General features: G+C 61.5%; 1 protein-coding gene across 8 annotated transcripts; it reads right to left on the reverse strand.

Moving 5' to 3' along the window:
* Nucleotides 1–409: 409 nt before the first annotated feature.
* Nucleotides 410–20,096, reverse strand: SYMPK (symplekin). 8 transcript variants are annotated; one of them, XM_043501143.1, is made up of 27 exons: nucleotides 19,924–20,096; nucleotides 19,324–19,566; nucleotides 18,077–18,142; nucleotides 17,563–17,616; nucleotides 16,963–17,036; nucleotides 16,141–16,267; nucleotides 15,617–15,866; nucleotides 15,299–15,469; nucleotides 14,640–14,879; nucleotides 13,832–13,986; nucleotides 13,073–13,223; nucleotides 12,292–12,505; nucleotides 10,474–10,624; nucleotides 10,141–10,376; nucleotides 9,371–9,452; nucleotides 8,918–9,031; nucleotides 8,385–8,532; nucleotides 7,703–7,863; nucleotides 5,526–5,634; nucleotides 5,176–5,276; nucleotides 4,593–4,683; nucleotides 4,106–4,207; nucleotides 3,658–3,845; nucleotides 2,704–2,880; nucleotides 1,943–2,032; nucleotides 1,327–1,632; nucleotides 410–703 (listed from the first exon to the last, which is right to left on the reverse strand). In XM_043501143.1, exons 2-27 carry the CDS (start codon nucleotides 19,429–19,431, stop codon nucleotides 524–526), a joined length of 3,846 nt encoding a protein of 1,281 aa, XP_043357078.1. In that variant the 5' UTR covers nucleotides 19,432–19,566; nucleotides 19,924–20,096; the 3' UTR covers nucleotides 410–523. The 8 variants fall into 8 exon arrangements, with proteins under 8 accessions (XP_043357078.1, XP_038238078.2, XP_038238081.2 ...); XM_038382150.2 differs by having other exon boundaries at nucleotides 12,292–12,526; nucleotides 19,956–20,055; XM_038382153.2 differs by having other exon boundaries at nucleotides 19,956–20,054.
* Nucleotides 20,097–20,228: the final 132 nt, after the last annotated feature.

The raw sequence follows: 20,228 nt of genomic DNA on the forward strand, positions 1-20,228 counted from the left end.
CCCCAGCACCCACTGCTCCTTCCCCCATCCCTCCCCTCTCAACTCCTCCCCTTCCTCACCCCCTGCCCTTCCCCCAGGCCCCACCCACTGCTCCCTCCCCTCCCCCTTCCTCACCCCCCATCCACTGCCCCTCCCCCAGGCCCCACCCACTGCTCTCTCCCCCAGCTCCTCCCCTTCCTCACCCCCCACCCACTGCCCCTCCCCCCAGCACCCACTGCTCCCTCCCCCAGGCCCCACCCACTGCTCCCTCCCTCTCAGCCCTTCCCCTTCCTCACCCCCACCCACTGCTCCCTCCCCCATCCCCCCACCAGACTCCCCCAGCCAGAGGTTTCTCTGGCAGGTCAGGGAGACGAGCCGGGCCGGAGGAAGGGACACGCCTCAGGGAAGCAGAAAGGACCAGAGACTCTGTATTTGGCCTCTTTATTTGGCCAAGAGCCAGGCCGTTAGCTGTGCAGTTTCTGCTCCTTCCCCCCCCACCCCCCTCAGTATCTTTGCCCTCGAGGGGCCGGCTCTACCCCACCCATCAGCTCTCTGCTTTCTGCTCCTGCTCTGCGCTGCCACCCCCGGGCTCTGGCAGCTCCTCAGGGTGGCTGACCGGCTGGGGCCCGCTGGGTGCCGGCTCATCCGGCGTGAGGCTCTCGGGCTTGCTCTCCGCTCCCTCGTCAGTGGTGCTGCTGGCTCCCGCCTCCTTGCTCTTCACTTCCTGGTAGGGGGCAGGGAAAGGGGGCAGACAAGATGCCTCATGAATGGAGACACCCCAGCTCTGCAGCTAGACAGACCAATGGGACCCATTGTGGAGCTGGATTCTAGCTTTAACTGCCACCCTGACCCCCAAGAGGGGATCACGTCTCCACCTGAGATCTCAACTGCCTCTCACTTATCCTGGGTCACTCCCAACCCCACCCCAAGATCTCTACATCAGCCTTGGTTTCCCAGCCTCAGGCAGGAAGGGGAGGAGCCAAAGGCACTGGATAGGCCCTTGGCTCCATCCTTTGGTCAATGAGACCAGTGGGGTGGAGCAGCTCTGCCCCCAGGGCAGATTGGCTCAAGCGGCAAGCAGGGCAGGGTCGCTGGCTGCACAGGGGTTCGGCAGCAGGAGCCACCTTGGCCACCATGGGAGAGGGCCCTTGATGCTGCAGCGTTTGGGGAGCGCCAACTGGTGGCCAGCAGAGCTCTCCGTACCCCCCTCTGTGCCAGGGGACACTGGGAGGCCAAGGAGAAGTTGGAAGCTCTAAGGCCAGCGAGGGGTTAATGGGACTCTGGCTATGTGCAGCCCTGACTCTATGCACGAGCTCTGCCAAGCGCCCGTCTGTGCCCAGAACGTACCTTCGCAGGTAGGGGCCCCTCCACGCTGGAGTCCAACAGGGACCCATCTCCGCCTGAACCCTCCTCTTCCTCCTGCATGCTAATGAAGATGGAGGGCGTCTCCACCTCGGGCCCCTCCTCCCGGAAGTCCATGGGCTCCTCAGCAGGCAGTGGTGCCAGGGCATGGGCAGGGCGCGGCTGGCTGGCTGGCTGCTTCAGTTTCTGCTCCTCCTCCAGCTGGCGTTTGAGTGCCTTCTCCTGGGCCAGCCGCAGAGCGATCATGTCCTGGGACATACGTGGGAGGAGGGGCGCGGGTTCCAGCTCCTCCTGCCCGGGGATAAAGCACCGTCAGGCGGGGAAGGGACCCCTCCCCATCCCTTCGTGTCAGGGTAGCAAAGGACTCCCCTCAGAGAGTCTGGGCTGGGGACCCCACTCCCTGCCAGACCGCGGGGGAAATAGACGAGGCCTGTCCCACAGACTCTGGGCCTCTGTAGCAGAGCATTCAGACCAGCCCTATGGCTAGAGTCCCGCCCCCAGCACCTTCCTGAGCCCACAGCTCTGTTCTGCACCTTCAGGTACTGGCTTACTCCCTCCCCGGCCCGGTTCCCAGCCTCCCAACCCAGGCGTCTCCGCTCACCTCCTCCAGCGGCTGCGAGTCCTTCACCTCCACCTCCTGCTTGCTGCTGGCTTCCAGGATGGCCATGGTGGAGTTGGGGACATGCGCTTGCTGTGTGGGGTGGGAGGGGAAAGGGGGGGCCGGGTGAGCGAGCCATGCGGGAGCCAGCTGCCCTGGGTCCAGCTCCCAACTGGAGAGAGAGGCTGGCCCGTAAGGACCTACCCTGGGACAGGGGCAGAGTTGTCCTAGGGAGCAGTCACTAGTCACAGCAGGTGAGTTTAAAGGCTGAGCACAGGCTGGCTGGTTGACTGGGGTGTGGTGTCCCCTAGGGAAGAGCTGGGAGCCCCATTGCTGAGGGTACACAGCCAAACAGGGGCAGAGCCCAGCACACTAGGGAGCAATCTTGCATCAGGCTCCAGGGGGCACTGTGACTAGCGCCATCCTCCTCCTCCCACTGAGGGCTGGTGACTCACAGCCTGACTCCCCACCTGCTCCAGTAAAGGGGGGGATGCTGGAGCCCCGAGGGAACTGGGTAAGAAGAAACCCTAAAGAAAGCTCCGTTCCCTACACCCCCATCTTGGTTACACTGACGGGAAGCACTGCATGCTGGGGCCTTGCAGTCTCTGGGGCCCACACTGCATGCTGGGGCCCTGCAGTCTGTCCCCATTATTAAAGGGAAGGACAGCTGCATACCCCACCATCACTTGTGCCCCCCCCGGATTACACTCAGCCGCCAATCTCCTGCATGACTCCCTCCTGCCCTCCTTGGAGCAGGCCAGTACCTGGTGCGGAGTGAAGGAGCGGACATGGGCCAGCAGGGGCTCCCGCAGCTCGGGGCACTTCTCAAAGACGGCGCTGAGCTGCTGCGGAGGGAGCTGCAGGATGACCTGGAAGGACTGGGGCTTGGTGCGCTGGCAGCATTTGATGAAGCCCTCCCACACTTTGGGGTACTTCCACACCTGGGAGGGCAAAGGGGGGGGGGTTAAGAGAGGGGCCTTTTCACTATGCCTTCCCCTGCACACCCACACATGGGCACAAGGGGCAGCGAATTCAGCCAGCCCTCCACGTGTCAGCGGGTCACGCTAGGGGTGGAGAAGCCCACCCAGAGGCAGTGTTGAACGCCAGGGCAGCTGGTGGAGGAGTGAGTGGGCAAGGCACACCTGGAGCGGGGCAAAGGCCTGGTGTTGTCACATGCACCTCCGGAGCCCGCGCCCGAGCGGGAGCCGGGCTGAGAAATGAAGAGACCTGGGCTGTCTGGGGGACAGGCGAAGAGCTGCCCCTCCCCCAGCTACTTTGGAGAAATGGCTTTCCTTGGCGCTAGGATGCGGCCACCTCTGGGGAGGAACCCGGCGGCCAGTCAACAGCCAGATGCCACCAGCGCATGGCAGTTTAGGACAGGAAGTGCAGACTAAGTGCAAGGAGTGGGGCTGAGGGAGGCCGAAGAAAGGAGCGGGGGAACGGGCCAGGACAGTGGACTGAACAGTAGCCAGCGACGGGATCTTAGGGTTACGGCTCAGCCGGGAGAGGACAATGCCAGCTCCAGAGCCCCCTACCTCCAGGGCACTGGCTTAACAGGGCCTCAACAATAAGAGTGCCCTCTAGTGGATCCTCCCCCCCACTCCTTAGGAACCCTGGGATTTCCGGGGGCTAACCCAACCCAGCTTAGCTTATGCCGGGGTCCCAGTGCTCGGCTGCCTGGCCAGGCTGCAGGAGGTGCCGCGGAGCCGGGTTCCCACCTGCTTCATGATGAGGCGGGACAGGACGTTCATGACGAAGCCGCCCAGGCGTGGGTACATGGTCAGCGACTGGATGACCGTCCTCATAAGCAGCATGGGCAGGGGGCTCTGCTCCATCAGCTGCTGCATCACCACGGCCAGCACCTCCGACGTGTAGACGTTCCTCTCGCCGAAACACAGGTTGGTGGCTGTGGTGGGGAAGAGATGACGTCAGCCAAGGCCGCCGGGGATTCGGGGAGTGCGGCTGAGACACACGGAGGGGCAGAGAAGAGAGCGGGGGGTAGGTCGCCAGTGGGCACGAGACGAGAAGCCCGGAGGAGTCCTGGCTCCCACCCGTGGGCCAGTTAAGGGGAAGGAGAAAGAGGCAGGACAGTGGCACAGGCAGCCAAAGGGCTGGCCCAGCGGACGCCACCGTCCCCGCCCGCCCCGGGCTCCGGCACCCCCTTACCTTTGATGATGGATTTCATGTCGCACTTGGCGGAGTCGATGTTGTGCAAGGCAATGAGCAGCTCCCCAGGGTTCAGGGGGGACACGGCCGAATTCCCTTCGCCTGCACAAGGCAAAGACGGGGAGGCTGAGCTGGGAGGCCGGGCTGTCTGCGCTATGAGGAGGCTTGTGCCGGGCGGCCTAGGGCCCTGCTGCCCAGATCGGTTTCTCCCCAGGCTCCCAACGAGAGACAAGATGGGGCTCCTGAAACTTCCCATGCTCGGGCTTCTCCCTGGCTGGACCAGGGGGCGTGAAGCTCCTACCCTTGCCTGGAATGGATGTGGCAGGACTGACCCCCAATTGTCATCCCACTGAGTGTCATGGCACCATTGCCCCCCCCCTCCCAGGGTCCGTTGGCACCAGCCCATCTCCCAGCATCATGTCAGCAGCTGGCCCCGCAGAATGGGGAAATTGTGGCCCTTCGGCTCAGCTCCCGGCTCAGCACCTACCGTGCTGCGTCCCCAAGAGGCGGTTGAACACCTCCTTCACCACGATGGGGTTCAGCTTGATGAGCTTGGGCAGAGCCTGGATCACCTCTTTCTGCGGGAGGGAGAAGGAGAGCAGATATCGGTTATGCCACACAACTCTCCGGCCTATTTAACACAGGGGAGACTGAGGCACGGCAAGGGGACAGGACTGACTCGGGGGTCACACTGAGCCAGTGACAAAGCCAGTAACGGAACCCAGGAGTCCTGGCACCCAGTCTCCCCCCCCAACCCCCACCCCATTCTAACCACTAGACCCCACTCCCCCAATGGAACCCAGAAGTCCTGGCTCCCAGCCCCCACCCCCCCGCACTCTAACCACTTGATGTCACTCCTCCCCCGCCCACCGAGGATGGAACCCAGGAGTCCTGGCTCCCAACCCCCACTCTAATCACTAGAGCCTACTGCCTCCCATAAGAATAGTCTCCCCTAGGCAGTGGCTGTCCAGCCACTACCCCTACTCCGGCCGAGGCAGCAGCTGGGCCAGGCAAGATGCCAAGAGCCCTGCCTGGTTCAGGAGTACCCGCCAGGCCCCACAGGGTCCTACCTTCTCCAGCCCGTTGAGGACGGGGATGAGGAACCGGACGTCCGGGAGCCGCTTGTGGTAGAGATCACGAACTCGCTTCACCAGCTCGGGAGATGGGGGCACTGTGAGAGCAAGGGCAGGTCAACGCCGGGGGAGGGACTGGAGATCAGCCAGAGGAGCCCAGCGCTGGTGTGGGGGGTGGGTGGGGGGGGAGGAAGAATGCTTGAGGAAGCAACATTCCCATTTAAGGGGAAACTGAGGCACAGGGCAGGACAGGACAGGACAGACAGCCAGGGAGAAAAGCCAGCAGCCCTGCTCTAGCCCTCCAAATGCCCACCCATCTGGAGGGCAGTGCCCGTTGAGGGGGGTACCTTTATCTGTCAGGCTGTGCAGGCAGCGGGTCACCAGGGTCTCGGCCCCTTTGGGGCAGTTCTCCACCAGCAGCAGCAGCTCCGGGGAGTTCATCCCCATCCCGCGGATCTGGGCACGGAGGGGAGAGAAGGAAGAGACAGCCTCAGAGCAGAATCACCACGGATTGCAGGGGAAAGGAACCAACTGTGCCGAGTCAGCACATGCAAGACGGCCGTGGCCTCCCCACCAAGCACCAAGGGAACCCAGCCGGTGGAACGCAGCCGAGTACCCCAAACTCCCACGCCCCTGGGACCCTCCCCACCCTGCTGCAAGGTGGCCCAGCAGCCGGCCAACCCGATCTGTGCAGCATGGCCAGGTAATGCTCTTTGTTTGCACCTTCCCCCCCACAGAGGTTGGAGCCTGCACGGGACGCTCCAGCTTTAGATTCCGTTCGGAAAAGGCAAAGGGGGATGGACAGAGGCTGTAAGATCACAGACCCAAGGCTGGCTGCCCACCAGAGATGGCTTTGAGCCACAGGCAGGAGCAGTCTGCAGGATAACAGGGTTATAAGGAACGGCCAGCATGGATTTGTCAAGAACAAATCATCTCAAACCAACCTCATTTCCTCCTCCAACAGGGGTACTGATCTCAGAGGTAGGGGAAAGCAGTACGCAGGATCCAGCTTGATTTTAGTCGGGTTTGACAGTCCCACCTGACAGCCTTAGAGCAAACTAGGGAAATGCACTCTACGTGGAATTGCTCTAAGGTGGGGGCATAAAGCGCCGTTACCAATGGTTCGCTGCCCAACTGAGAGGACGTGTGTCTCGGAGTCCCACAGGAGCTGACCTTGGGTCTGCTACCGTTCAATATTTCCATTGCTGACCATTGCATTCCATTGCAGATTGGAGTGGAGATTACAAAATCTGCAGCTGACACCAAGGGGCTGCGAGCACTTTGGAGGGTTAGAATTCCACAAGAAGAAATTCCATCAAGACAGGCGCAAAGTACTGTACTTAGGAAGGAAAACATCAAACGCACAACTACAAACCAGGGACTAACTAGGGGGTCGTACCGCTGAAAAGGGGCGTTAGAGTGGATCGCAAATTGAATGCGAGCCAAGAACGTGATGCAGCCGTGAAAAAGGCGACCACTGTTCTGGGTGTATTAACAGAAGCATCGCAGGAAAGACACGGGACATAACTACCCTGCTGTACTTGGCACCAGGGAAGGCCCCAGCTGGAGGGCTGGGTCCAGTTCTGGGCGCCGCACTTCAGGAAAGATGCGGATAAAGTGGAGAGAGTCCACAGAAGAGCAAGAGAAATGATCCAAGGTTTCGAATGGTGGCCTAGGAGGAAAGGTTAAAAAAACCAGGCACGTTTAGCCTTTAGAAAAGCCTGAACGGGGAGTGGAGAACAGTCGTCAAATTCATTAAGGGTTGGTATAGAAGATGGAGATCCAGCATCCTACCTTCAGCGGACATGGCGAACAAGAAGCTATGGGCTTAATCTGCAGTGAGGGAGACTGAGATGAGATATTAGGACATAAACTTTCCAACTCTTAGGGAAGTTCAGCTCTGGAACAGGCTTTCCAGGGAAGCTGTGGGATCCCCGTCCAGAGAGGATTTTAAGACCAGGCTGACTATCCCGGCACGGCTGGTCTAGGTTTACTTGGCCTGGCCTCAGCGAGGGGGCTGGACTTGATGAGCTCGAGGCCCCTTCCAGCTGGACACTTCTGGACTCCAGAACAGCTGATCGACCCAGCTTTAAGCCAGCTGTCAATCATCCATTAACCCTTTATTTCTAACCTGAACCTTAATAGAAAGTGTGACCCATCTGCCTGGATCATTATTAGGTGTATTATGGTATCGCCTAGGAACCACAGTCACAGCCAGGACTCCATTGTGCTAGGCACTGTACTTTTGCTTTGCTATTAGGTGTATTACGGGAGCATCTAGGAATCCCAGTCACAGAGCAGCCCCCCACGGTGCTAGGGGCTGTACAGATGGCCCCTGCCCCAAGAGCCTAGCTTGGAATTCAGTCTCCAACCCTGGGCTCAGACAGCTCTAAGTCATCGGGCCCCGGCGCCCCTTTGCTTTGGGGTCGGCCTTACAGCAGTCGCAGTTCGCTGCTCCCTCCTGCACAGACAGCCCTGTACCCTAAGCAGGGGGTCCCCGCAGAGCCTTTCCCGGCTTGCTCACCGGCTGCTCGATGACCCGCAGCACGGTGCGCTTGATGTCAGCGATGGCCTCTGTGTAGACCGACGCCAGCTCGTGGATCAGCTTGTGGTTCTGCGGCAGCAGGGCCAGGTACAGGTACAGACACTGCTTGACGGTCTCCTCGGTCCAGGGAGCAGCCACCTCTGCACGACAAGTGGGGGGAGGGGGAGAGCGGTCGTGGGGCTCCCAGCGAACAACCGCAGCTGGAGAACTACGGGGAAAGGCAGCGGCCGCCCCAACCTCCAGCACCAGCCTGCACCCAGGGCTCCAGCCCAGCAGGGAGACAAAGGACAGGCTCAGACTTCAGGGAAGAGCCAGCAGCTGGCCCGATTAACTCTAAGGAGGGGCTCTCTGATCCACTGCTATGGAAGCAGCAGACGGCTACCAGCACAGCGGGGTTGGAGGGCTAACAACGGCAATGCCGGCTCACGGGCAGAACCCAGCCACGGGCCTGAGATGCCCTGGAATTCCCCGCGGCTACGAGCACAGGTCTCCTTCCTCCGATCACCGAGCGGGGAGCAGCCACCAGCACCAGGCTGGAACTGGTGCCAGCACTGTAGGGGAGATCTGACCCACCAACTAGCGACACTGAGGACTGCCCCCCAGGGACAGCAGCCCACGTTCATTGGTTGTCCCCCAGCCATGCACGGCCCTGCCTTGTTACCCGTGTCCTTGTCAGCGCCGAAGAGCACAGATGGGGGGTTGGGGTGCACCAGGAGCTGTAGGTAGTTCAGTGCAAACTTCTCCACGTACTCCCGCAGCTGGTCCTTCTCATACATGCGCTTGATGAAGAGGATCGCCTGCTGGCGGACCTGCAGGAAAGATGCGGCATGTGAGGGGAGCGCTCACCCAGCCCTGAGAGGCAGCCACCTCTGGGGCAGGGGCAGCTCAAGGCAGCTGCACAGCAATGCCACACGAGCGCTCCAGGCGGGGAATCATTACCCTGGCTAGCTGCTGGGGGACAGAGGGCTGGGATCTGGCTAGGATGCCACTGAGAACCCTCCGTCTCGCTCAGGATGCTGGGGGAGCAGCGAGAAGCTGAGTTACAGGTCTCATCGGCAGGATTCCTGAGCCTTTGTAGCCAGGGCAGTGGGAGCCTGGCCTGGGGCAGTATCTGGGGGGATGAGCAGGGCTGAGTGAATGCTCAGAGGGGCTAGACGATACCACAAGACAGCGGCCCCCGGTTGCCTGACGCACCTTGTCCTTCTCATGGGAGCTGAGGTCCAGCAGCACGTGCAGATACTGGAACTGCCTGGACGGGCGCTTGAAGATCAGGTCCCGGAGGGTGGACATCCCCAGGTAGGTTCGGCTCTGCGACAGACGATCCCAGTGAGCAGACGGTCCCCCAGGGGCTCGGCTCGGCACCCCCTCCCCACCCGCCACTGTAGGCTTGGGAATCGGCTCCATGCATTCCGCCGGAGGAGCTCGATCTAACGCGGACAGGCAAGTGCCAGGTGAGGGACGCAGGAGGTGGGGCAAGAATCACAGGAGCCTGCCCGCAGATATTGGGCGCGAACACCATATGATGGGGAGATGCCAGTCCCACCCAGCCCCTCTGCAAGAGGGATCAGTGGGGTCAGTTAGGATCTTCTTAGGCAAGGACGGTGCCTCTTGAAAAGCTGCTCTCCCCACCCTGCTCCTCGAACCCACCTCATCCTCGCAGTACTTGCGGATCACCTCCAGGGCGCTCTCTGTGATGAGTGGGGCTTCCAGCACCACCTTGGTGAAGATCCTGTAGGGGGCACACACACAAAGACCATCACCACCAGGCTGCGGCCCCAAGGTTCCCTTTGAAAAGGGGCCCTTCACCTCCCGCTGAGATGCAGCCACCTCTGAGGTGGGCCAGAGATGGAAAAGGGAGAGAACCCCTGCCCCATGACATTATCCAGGTCACTTCCTCAGCTGGGCAAGAGATGTTTAGGACAGGAAGTGCAGGCAGATGTCTCCAGCTGAGAGTGCCGTCTCCACAGCCCTTGCGCTCCTTGCTGGGATGGAGCGAGGATGCTCATTGCTGTGTGATGGGGACACCTGCCCCCTGGAAAACCTTCCTAGCGTGGCAGGGAAGGCCAGGCTGGCAGCCCCATGACACGGCAGGGAGCTGGTCCCAGCAGGAGCGTTAGTTACGCTGCAGGAATCCGAGCTGGGCGCTGGTCTAAGGCAGGTGATGCTGATGGGAGCCCTAGCTGCCACAGGCAGGACACTGCTGGGAGGAAGCTCGCAGCACTGGAGCCCTAGCTAGGCACTACTGGGAGGACACTCGCAGCACTGACATCCCAGCAGGGTCGCAGCTCATGGCACAGGCTAAGCTCACCCCCCCCCACCCAGGCTAGTCTGGGTCCAGACCAGTAACTCAGGCAGGGAAGGCTCCGCCTCTCAGCTCCTCCCCCCTGAAGCTCAGCCCCCATAGCGGGGACACCCACCCATCCTTCTGGTCTGGCTTCTCCTGCAGGCCGGAGAGCAGACCAATGAGGCACTCATCGTAGCTGTCCAGGGAGCCAGTGGGGAACGTGCTCAGGTAGGCATTGTACTCCTGGTACAGCCAGGCGAAGGCCAGGTCCAGCCGGTTGCGGACGTCGTCCAGGATGAAGGCCAAGACCTCGCTCTTCAGGGGCACGTCAAACTGGGTCACCAGGGACGAGAGGATCTTGACACGGGCCTGGTGGGGATGGGAGAGGGGAGGGTCAGGCACGGACGGTGCCCAGGCCCAGGCCCAGGCCCAGGCCCTGCCCCTCTGCGGCTGAGCCGGTGCCTACCTGGGCTGCCCCACTGCAAGCGACGGCTCTCTCCGAGCACAGGATCCGCTTCACGGCTCCCAGCTTCAGCTTCTCCATCTGCACGTCCGTCAGCGGCTTGATCGCGTCGCTCAGGCGGAAAACCTTCTTGCGCCCGCCAGCGCCTGCCAGCCTGGAGCAGGGAGTTAGAGTGTGGCTCAGCGCCAGAGACGGACACGGTGTGTAACATTCTCATGAACCACCCATGCCTCAGGGTACCCATTTGGCTTGGTAGCACTACCCACCGGGCACAGCAGGAAGGCCCCAGGCACCTGTGCAGTGAGAACGTGCCATCAGGAGCTGGCTGGACTCAACATATGTCATATGGGACTGAGAAAAATCAGTGCCTGAGCGTTAACAGCAGTAGGGGGCTCAGGCAGGACCAGAAACTCAGCAGGGCTTGGCAGGTGGAGGACAACGGACTTGAGGGGGCAGAGAGGTGTGTTAACAATGGGAACACAGAGACCCTGTGAGGGACCCCACAGGAGCCTAGCATGGCTCCTGCCAGGACCCCCAACTGCCATAACCTCCAATCCTCTTCGCTGACCTAAAGCCCTCCCAATGGTATTTGTGGTTCACAATCAAACTGGAAGGGCACATGGAATGGAGTCCCACAGGGATCAGTTTTGGGTCTGGTTCTGTTCAATATCTTCATCAATGATTTAGATAATGGCATAGAGAGGACACTTATAAAGTGTGTGGACGATACCAAGCTGGGAGGGGTTTCAAGTGCTTTGGAGGATAGGATTATAATTCAAAATGATCTGGATAAACTGGAGAAATGGTCTGAAGGAAACAGGATGAAATTCAATAAGGACAAATACAAAGTACTGGACTTGAGAAGGAACAATCAGTTGCACACATACAAACTGGGAAATGGCTGCCTAGGAAGGAGTACTGCGGAAAGGGATTTGGGGGCCATAGTGGACCACAAGCTAAATATGAGTCAACAGTGTAACGCTGTTGCAAAAAAAGCGAACATCATTCTGGGATGTATTAGCAGGAGAGTTGTAAGCAAGCCATGAGAAGTAATTCTTCCGCTCTACTCTGATATGACCTCAGCTGGAGTATTGTGTCCAGTTCTGGGTGCCACATTTCAGGAAAGATGTGGACAAATTGGAGAGTCCAGAGAAGAGCAACAAAAAAATGACTAAAGGTCTGGAAAACATGAGCTATGAGGGAAGACCAGAACAGTTTCAAGTACACAAAAGGCTGTTACAAGGAGGAGGGTGAAAATTGTTCTCACTAACCTCTGAGGACAGGACAAGAAGCGATGGGTTAAATTGCAGCCAGGGTGGTTTAGGTTTAGGAATAAGTTCCTGTCAGGGTGGTTAAGCCCTGGAACAAATCGCCCAGGGAGGTTTGGAAACGCCGTCCCTGGAGGTTTTTAAGAGCAGGATGGACAAACAGCTGGCAGGGGCGGGCGAATTATTACCTGGTCCTGCCGTGAGTGCAGGGGGCTGGGCTAGTTGTCCTCTTGAGGTCCCTCATAAGCCTGCGATTATAGGATGCTCTGGTGCAGGGACTCGGAGCCTGTTTGTAAAGGGCTGCCTGGTGGCGCTGCAGATATTGACCGACTGGCACTGATCCTCAATGGGGCAAAACCTCTCTGAGCAGGAGTCTGCCTGTCGGACTGGCTGGGCAGAGCTCCCGGGGGCAGCAGGGGGTACTGCGGAAGAGTCAGCCTGGGAGGCGCCAGCCTGCACTGGAAAGGGCCACGACCTCTTGGGGTACCTCCTGGGAGACTATAAACCCCTGGCACAGCACAGACGCTGAGGGCCCTCCCCTGAAAGACCTCACCTGGGCTGGGTGGCCGGGATGATGGGCTCCGGGCGCCGCTTGGCCTGGGGGGCCTCTTGCTCCAGGAGGATGGTGACGCAGCCCTGCGCCCCCAGCACGGAGATGGCCTGCCCCTGAGATAGCGAGGACAGGCGCCGTTTGATCAGCACGCTCTCGGGCTTCACCAGCTTCTCCTCCTTCGGCTCCTCCTTCAGCAGCTTGGTGTGTTCCACGCCTGGGGGACGGGGAGAGGAGCCTGTGCCAAGGAGCCGACTCACTCACGGTGCCCTCGCAAGGCCAGGCAGAGCCATTTGGCCCCCGGCCACCAGCCCCAGGGGAAGGAGAGAGGAGCTGGGAAACAAGAGCTGCAGCTACCCCCAGTTCTGCTGAGGCCCCTCCCTCCTGACCCGCAGCCCCCTGCGAGCCCCCCCCCGAGCTCTGCCTGTGCCCCTCCCTCCTGACCCACAGCCCCCTGCTAGCCCAGCCCGGGGCTCTCCCGCAGCTGCCAGCACCCCGTAATCCCAACCCGCAGCCCCCTGCTAGCCCAGCCCTGGAGTCCCCCCAGCTCTGCTGGTACCCCTCACTCCCGACCTGCAGCACCCCCACGCACTGGAAACCACTCTCACTCAGCAGGCAACGAGGAATCTTGCGGACGGGGAGGGCTCCCAAAGTCTGGGGAGGCAGGGAGCCGATGAGCAGGGGAGATGGCACTGAGTCTGAGGTCTCCCTGACGCTAGCTCCCCTTCCCCCAGAGCTCTATCTGTGCTACAAGGGAGACCCCCGTTCCCCGCAGCAGACGTACCTGGCCCAAGCCCTGCAGCCGTCATCTGGGTGGCCATCAGGCGGGCGAGATGCTTGATCTGGGCGTCTGTGCCGGCCGACTCCACGGGGGTGTAGGTGGCTTGGAAGGAGGCGGGCATGGTGTCGGGCAGGTACACCATGCTGATCAGCACCTGAGGCAGGAGAGCCAGGACATGGCCGTGATGCAGCCTGCCGGGGAACGCCCCACAGAGGGCTGTGCTCTTATGGGCCCCAGGCCCTGTGCTCTAGGCCCAGCCTGCTGAGGCCAAGAGCCGTTTCCAGCAGCGAGGCCTCCCCGGCTTCCCACCAGGCCAGCAGCTTAGAGACCATGCTGCAGGGAGAGCGCCCCCTGCTCAGCCCCCGCCCAACCGCCCTGCAGCCCAGGGCCCCCCAGCAGCACACTGGGGTCACCACTGATTGCAAGGCAAGACTGATTGCAAGCTGAGCCCCCTGCCCCACTCCCTGCAGCACAGCATCCCCTAGCGCCATCACACTGAGGTCAGCACTGACTGCGGGGGGAGAGTGCGGGCTGAGCCCTGTCCCGCTCCCTGAACCCCCTGGATTCCCCCACAGGTCTCCCATCCAGCAAGCCTGACACTCTTTAGCTTGTGAGCTGTAACAGGAGCCACTGCTCAAGGCCTGGCGGTTGCAGCCCAATGCACCCCTCCCCCAGCAGCATGTCTAAGCGTGGGGGCAGAGGGGTGCATTTCAGGGGACTCGGGGACCCACCAGCACCGAGCCAGGGCCCAACCTCACCCACCAGATTGGCCACATTGTCCGGCGTCAGCAGGGGCTGCAGGAACTCGGCCGTGATGTCCGTGTCCGAATGGGTGCTGGTCTGGGCAGAGGGCTTGGGTGGTGGCGCAGCTGCTTGCTCCAGATCCTTATCCTCATCGTCCTCCCCGAGGGGTGGCTCTGTGTCGTAGAGGCCTGGGGTTAGAGTCGAGGGGCACTGCCAGCCCCAGACAGCCAGGGCTGGCACCGTCTCCACCCCGGGCTCGGCAGCGGAGAGCAGGCTCCTGGCAGGTGCCACAGAGCGGATGCCGTGTGTACACAAAGCTTCACCTTTCCAGCAGCCCCTGGGACCAGAACCTTGGGGTCCACAGCTGCTTCCGCCCCACACGCTGCCCCCTGCCAACCTTACCCAGCCCTGGGGAGGGATTTCACTGCCTTAGAAACCCGACCTCTAAGGACAAGCTGGCTTGTCTGGCCCGCTGCATCCCCGACTTTGCTGCGCAGGCTGCACCCAGGGGCCCAATTCAGATGATGTCTGGGACACCAGAGGCTGGAACTGGAGTAGCCAGGAGCTCCCCCCACAGCCAGCTCCTGCCCTTCTCCCCACAGCGCCCCCTGCTGGGAGAGGCTGGGACTGGAGTAACCGAGCTGTTCCCTTGATCACCTCCCTCTGGGAACTGGGACAAACTCACTGCACAGGGGGCCACCCAGACAGCTCTCAGCTGCCTGCACCCAATCTCCCAAGGCCCCCCACCCCCAGAAACGGTTGCTGCTAAATGGGGCCTCCCCGCAGAGCGAGGCGAGGCCCGCCGAGGCCCGCCCCGCCCGCTCACCCATCTTCATCTTCTTCAGGGCTGGGTCGTTCTCGTCCCGTGGGCGCTTGCGCGGCTCCTTCAGGCTGGGCATGCTGCGGGTGATCTCGGCCTGCTGGGTGCCCAGGTCCACCAGCAGGGTGGTGATCTGCGCCTGGAACTCGAAGGACGAGGGGTGCTTCAGCACACTCAGCAGATGCAGCTTCAGGTTCTTGCGCACGCTGCTCACCTGGGACTTAGCCAGTGTCGGCGGCAGGTTGGCTAGCGGGAGGGCGACATGGAAGGGGCGTCAGGTATGCGGGAGCGGGGGGCTGCCCCGGAAGGGACCCGCTATAGGATGGAGGCTTGGGCTAAGCCTGGGGTCTGGCTCTGGGTAGAGAGTGGGGTGCAGAGCAGGGCAGAGAGTCAGGACTCCTGGGTAGTAAGCGGGGTACGGAGTGGGGGAGGGGCAGGACTCCTGGGTTCTATTCCTGGACAGGGAGTGGTGGGGTGGCTGGGAGTCAGGACAAGCACTGGGATTTCATTCATTAACACACACAAAGCCCTTTGGGCTCCCTGGCTGAAGTCCTGGAGAGGGCCCAGGGGAAGCCCCCGGCCGAATGCTGCTCCCAGCGGCTCAGGCCATGGAGGGGGGTTCCGAGGCAGAGCCCAGCCGGGGTGGGGGTGGGGGCAGCACTTACCATGCAGGGTCTCGTAGGCCTGGATCACTTCAGCCATGAACATGGGCCGCTGGCGGGCAATGGAGGCCAGGGAGCCCAACGCCGCCGTGAGGTTGATGCTGGAGATGGCCGGGTGCACCATGAACTTCAGCAGCTGCTCCAGGGCCGCCTTGCCCTCCTCCCACAACACATCTGAAAGGCAGGAGTGGGCAGGGTCACGGTGCGGGCTGCAAGCCATGGGCCGGCTATTAGCAGTGGAGGGGCCGCGGGCCGACTGGCAGTGGGACCCCAACAAATCACCCAACCTGGCTCCTAGAGCCCTGCTGGGCCCCCACTCACTGTGTTTGATATAGGGGTGGTCCTTGGGGATGCGGTCAAGGCTGATGTCATTCTCGTGGCGCTTAGGTACGTCCGAGTCGGGCATGCGGGGCGACAGCGTGATGATCAGCCCCTCCACGAACTTGATGGCGTGGGTGCGGATGCCGTCGTTGTCCGAGTCCAGCAGCAGGATGATGTCGCTGGCCATGGCCGACACCATTTCCCAGCAGGCCTCCTGCAGGTCGTTGATGACCTTGGACTTCACCATCCACTGCCGGGAGTCAGAAGGGAGGGGTGAGCGCCCAGACCGACCGCCGAGCACCGACCACCCCCAACAGCTGAGGAGGGGAGCACAGTGCCCCCTGTGGGGAGAGGCTGGGCCTGGAGTAGCTGGTCGCTCCCTACACAGCCAGCGTCCCACCCCATTCTTCACAGCGCCCCCTGCTGGGAGCAGCTGGGGCTGCAGCAGCCAGGCGCTCCACGCCCAGCAAGCGCCCCCTGCTGGGAGAGGTGTGGGTTGCGCAGGCTGGCCGAGGGGCACTCACCTGCAGCGCCACCTTGTAGAGCTGGGTCATGGCGAGGATGGCCTTCTTCACCACGTTGACGTTCTCGTCCTTTAGCAGCATGTTCAGGTTGGCGATGAGCTTCAGCAGCAGCTCGATGTCCCGTTTGCTAGGGGCGGGGGGGGGAGACGGACAGCACTGGCTGGAGGTGGGGCAAGCAGCTACTGCAGCAACCAGACCCTCATCCAGGACCAGAGCAATTGGCTTCTATGGAAACCTCACCCCTTGTAAAAGTGGGGAAACTGAGGCGGGGGAGGGAGTTGCCACGGTCACACAGGGAGTCAATGGCAGATCAAGGCACAGAACCCAGGAGTCCTGGCTCCCAGCCCCTTCGACCTAACCACTTGACTCCATTCCCCTCCCACAGGTAGGAATAGAACCCAGGAGTCCTGACTCTTCGCAGCCCCTGTTGTAACCTACCAGGTCCTGCTCACAACAGGGATCTCAGCTGGAGACAAGGGATAAGCGTCTGCCCCACCCTGGACACCCCCCGCCTCAGGGAAAACCCCAGTCCCACCGGTTCGTAGGTAGCCGACTTCCCTTCTGCAGGCTGCTGCTGGGACACTCCTATGCTGGCTGAAGGGAGCTCCCAGACTCAGCCCCTCCCAGCAGGGGGCGCTGTAGGGAGCAGGGTGGGAGAGTCCCCGCGGCTGTGGCCTGTGGGGCGTGGGGCAGGAGTGCTGGCTGACTGGGGCTCCCATCTAGGTGCTGTACAGACCTGTAGCACCCTGAGGGCTTGGAAGCTGTGGGGGAAGGAGAATTACACCCAGTGGCTCCGGGATGCAGCAGCCAATCTGTCCTTACCAGGCCTCTTCTATGAAGCCGATGACAAACTTCCGCACCTCGATGGATTTGTCCGCCTGGAAGGCGATGATCTCCTGCAGCCAGAGAGGCAGGCGGTCAGGGCCAGCCCCAGCTGCCCTGCGGGCAGCGGAGCTGGTCAAGAGGGGGAAGCGGGGCCAGGGCGGAGCTAGGGTGCCCCCGAGTTAGGGCAGAGAGGCAGCTGCGGAAAGCTAGGCCCAGGTGAGAATATTCACGCTCCACGGGCCTGCATTTGACATTGAGCAGTCTAAGCCGCCAGCCCTGGGAGGGCTGCCCAGGACACGCCAGGCTTGAGGGGCATCTGGGGCTCCAGCTGGAAACCCAGGTAGCCTTTAGGCAGCTGCTCATACCTCACCCCCTGCCCCCCAAGTCATGGGCCCATTGAGCAGGAAATTAATGCTCTGTGTCAATCAGAGGAATTCTCCACCTCACTCAGCCATCACAGGGTTGGGGGTGGGGGGGCCCGCTGAATGAAGCGCCAGCAGTACTGCACCGGCCTTTGACATGGGCACAAGGAGAGTCAGGAAAGGCTGTTTTCAGAGTCATCCCCGGCACCCCAAAGCGGCGCTCAGGGCTACTCACATCCAGGAAGTTATCCAGCAGTGTGGGGTCCTTGTTTATAATTAGCTCCTGGACCTGTGGGGAAAGAGGAACGGCAGGGGGTGAGACTCGGGCGGATGGAGGGGTTTGCAGCATCAGCCATCGCCCATCTGCCTCCCCCCAGCGCAGCACCCTGCTCCACAGACCCAGCCGCTATCCAGCATTTCTGCGACACCAAAGAACTCCACATAGAGCCATGTGAGCCCAGCAGCAGGTCTTGTCCCTGCAAGAAGCCAGGTGGAATCAGAGAATCCCAGGGAAGCCAGAGAGGGGCCAATGGCTAGAGCGACGGGGAAGGTGTGGGTCCTTATGAGAAGGCCGGGGAGGAATCTGGGAGGCATGAAAGAAAAGCTGATGCTATTTGACCCTAGCCCTTCTGTCTACACCTTTGACAGGCAGGCACGGGACCTCGTGCCCCTCTACAGCTCTTCCCAGCTCCCTGCGTTCCAGCCCGCTGTCATCCCATTGCTGCAGGGAGGAGCAGCGTTTTACTCACCTGTTTGAGGAGGTTGATTTTAGAGTCGTTGCTGATCAGGGCAGCTTGGTTTAACAGATCCACCACCTGCAGAGAGAGGAGACACCAAGGAATTCGAGATTGGCCTAGCTCCTCTCACAAGACAGATCAAGCTGACGAAGGAGGGAACACCCAAGGGCCAAGCTAAGCTGGGAGCTCAGGACAGTCCTAAGTTAACCGCTCATGCGGCACAAGGCAGCACCACAAGCAGGGACGGCAATGAAGTTAGAAGTCCTGCCCGGTACAGAGGGACTCCACACGGGTAGCTCGGGAGGGGTACACGACGAATGGTGACAGCTGCCCTGGTGACGGACACCTGTCCCACTTGCATTATGGTAGTGCCTAGATAAGGCCCTCATCGTGCTAGTACAGACCCATTGCAAGAGATGGTCCCTGCCCAAAAGAGCTTCCAATCTAAACCCTTAACTAGAGAGGACTTTACCACACCTAGTTTCCTCCAGCGTGGATGCTGCTGTACCAGTATAAAGGTGCTTATATTGGTATGGCGAAGGGGAATTCCAGGATAAGGCACTTTGATGCCAAAGTAACTGAGTCCACGCCAGGGTTGCACCAGTGCAATATACCAGGAAAAGTAACACATCCTGACCCTGCATTAGTGACCCTGGGAAAAAAGCCTTGCAGACAAGACAGGCAAAAGGTGGGAGGGGAACCAGGCCCAGGGAGAAGAAGGGATGTGCCAAAGGTCACCCAGTAGGGCAGTGGCAGAGTCAGGATAGATGCCAGGTCTGCGAAGTCCCAGCCCTGCCCCCAGACTATGCTGCCTCGCAAGAACCAGACAGAGCCAATAAACATCCTGTACAGAAGGATCACTGAGGAGCACGGCACGTGGCCCCAACATTTAGCCCCTCAGGACACCCATTGAAACTGGACTGTAATTGGCAAGAGAGGTGAGCAGACTGTAACCTGTTCCACAAACCCCAGCACCAGCCACTCCCCCTGCCCAGGGGCTGGAACAGAGCTGCTGCCCCCTAAAGGGAAAGGCCCTTATCCTACTCATGACACCCTCCACGGAGACAGCCGTGCCCCCTGCCTGGGGTTGGTGACCCTTAGAGGGGAAAGGCCCTGTATCCCACTCTCTCAATGCCTGAGCAGCCAGTGCCCAAGACCTGGGGCTGGATCAGAGCCACCTCTCTTGTCCCTGGTCTAGGGCTACACTCCCAGCCTACTTGAATGTTCAGCCTTCACCCACTGCTCCCCGCCCCACACACCCGCTCCGAGGTGGTCATGCTGTCGGTGCCGCTGCCCTCCTCCTGGGTGAAGAACTGGGAGGCGATGCTCATGCGGGCGTTGCTGCCCTCCCCCGCGCGGCCGGTCATGGTGACACGGGCACCCGGCGCGCGAGCCGTTCCCAGCCGAGAGCAGGACGATGCCCCCGCCAAGGGGTCTGTGCCCAGCGCCGGACGGGCGAGAGGGCAGCTCCGGCTCCCCGGCCCAGGGGCTCTCAGCTCAAGCTGCTAACGAGGAGACTAATTAGCACCCTGCCCCCCCACAATCCCCAGCCCCCCCACACATGAAAGCCCAGGCCACCCCTCCGCCCCAGTCTAACATTCCCCCCCCCCCACACACACACCCAGATACCCCCAGCCCCTCCCTGGCACCACCCCGGCTTGGATGCCCTGTTACCCCACAGGACCCCCAGCCTGCCCCACTGCCCCCATGGGATACCTATCGCCCCCCCCCATTATCGCCCCCCCCCGGGATCACATCACCCCACGGCAGCCCCCCCGCTTAGCCTCCAGGCTCGCTACCCCCCCCCATGCCGGTCCCCCCTCCCCATTGCAACCCCCCCCTCGCCGCCGCTCGCTCACTCGCCCGCCCGCCCCAAGCCGCGGCCCCTCACACTCCGCGCGGCCCCCTCCCGGCCGACATCTTCCCCCGGCCCGGGCGGTACGTACTGCGCAGGCGCGCGCCGCAAGGCCGCCTGGGTCATGTAGTTCCGTTGCGTGAAGGGGGCGCCGTGGCGGGGCCGCCGCGGGGGGTGCTGGGTAACCGAGTCCGTCGCCTGCCGCTGCCCGCCAGCTGGGGTGGATGGTACAGCTCCCTCCTGCCCTTCGACCCCTGACCCCAGCCACAGCGCCCTCTCCTGGTGCCCTTTGACCCCTGACCCCAACCT

Source organism: Dermochelys coriacea, chromosome 23 (assembly GCF_009764565.3).
Source record: "Dermochelys coriacea isolate rDerCor1 chromosome 23, rDerCor1.pri.v4, whole genome shotgun sequence".
NCBI lineage: Eukaryota > Metazoa > Chordata > Testudines > Dermochelyidae > Dermochelys > Dermochelys coriacea.

Excerpts from the sequence above, each read along its gene's own strand:
- SYMPK (XM_038382150.2), bottom strand. The coding sequence starts at position 20,045 with ATGACCCAGGCGGCCTTGCGGCGCGCGCCTGCGCAGTACGTACCGCCC. Across the intron at positions 16,268-16,962 it reads GGCTTCATAGAAGAGGCCTG|CAAACGGGACATCGAGCTGC; the intron begins GTAAGGACAGAT and ends CCCCGCCCCTAG. Across the intron at positions 1,633-1,942 it reads ACTCGCAGCCGCTGGAGGAG|GAGGAGCTGGAACCCGCGCC; the intron begins GTGAGCGGAGAC and ends ATCCCCGGGCAG.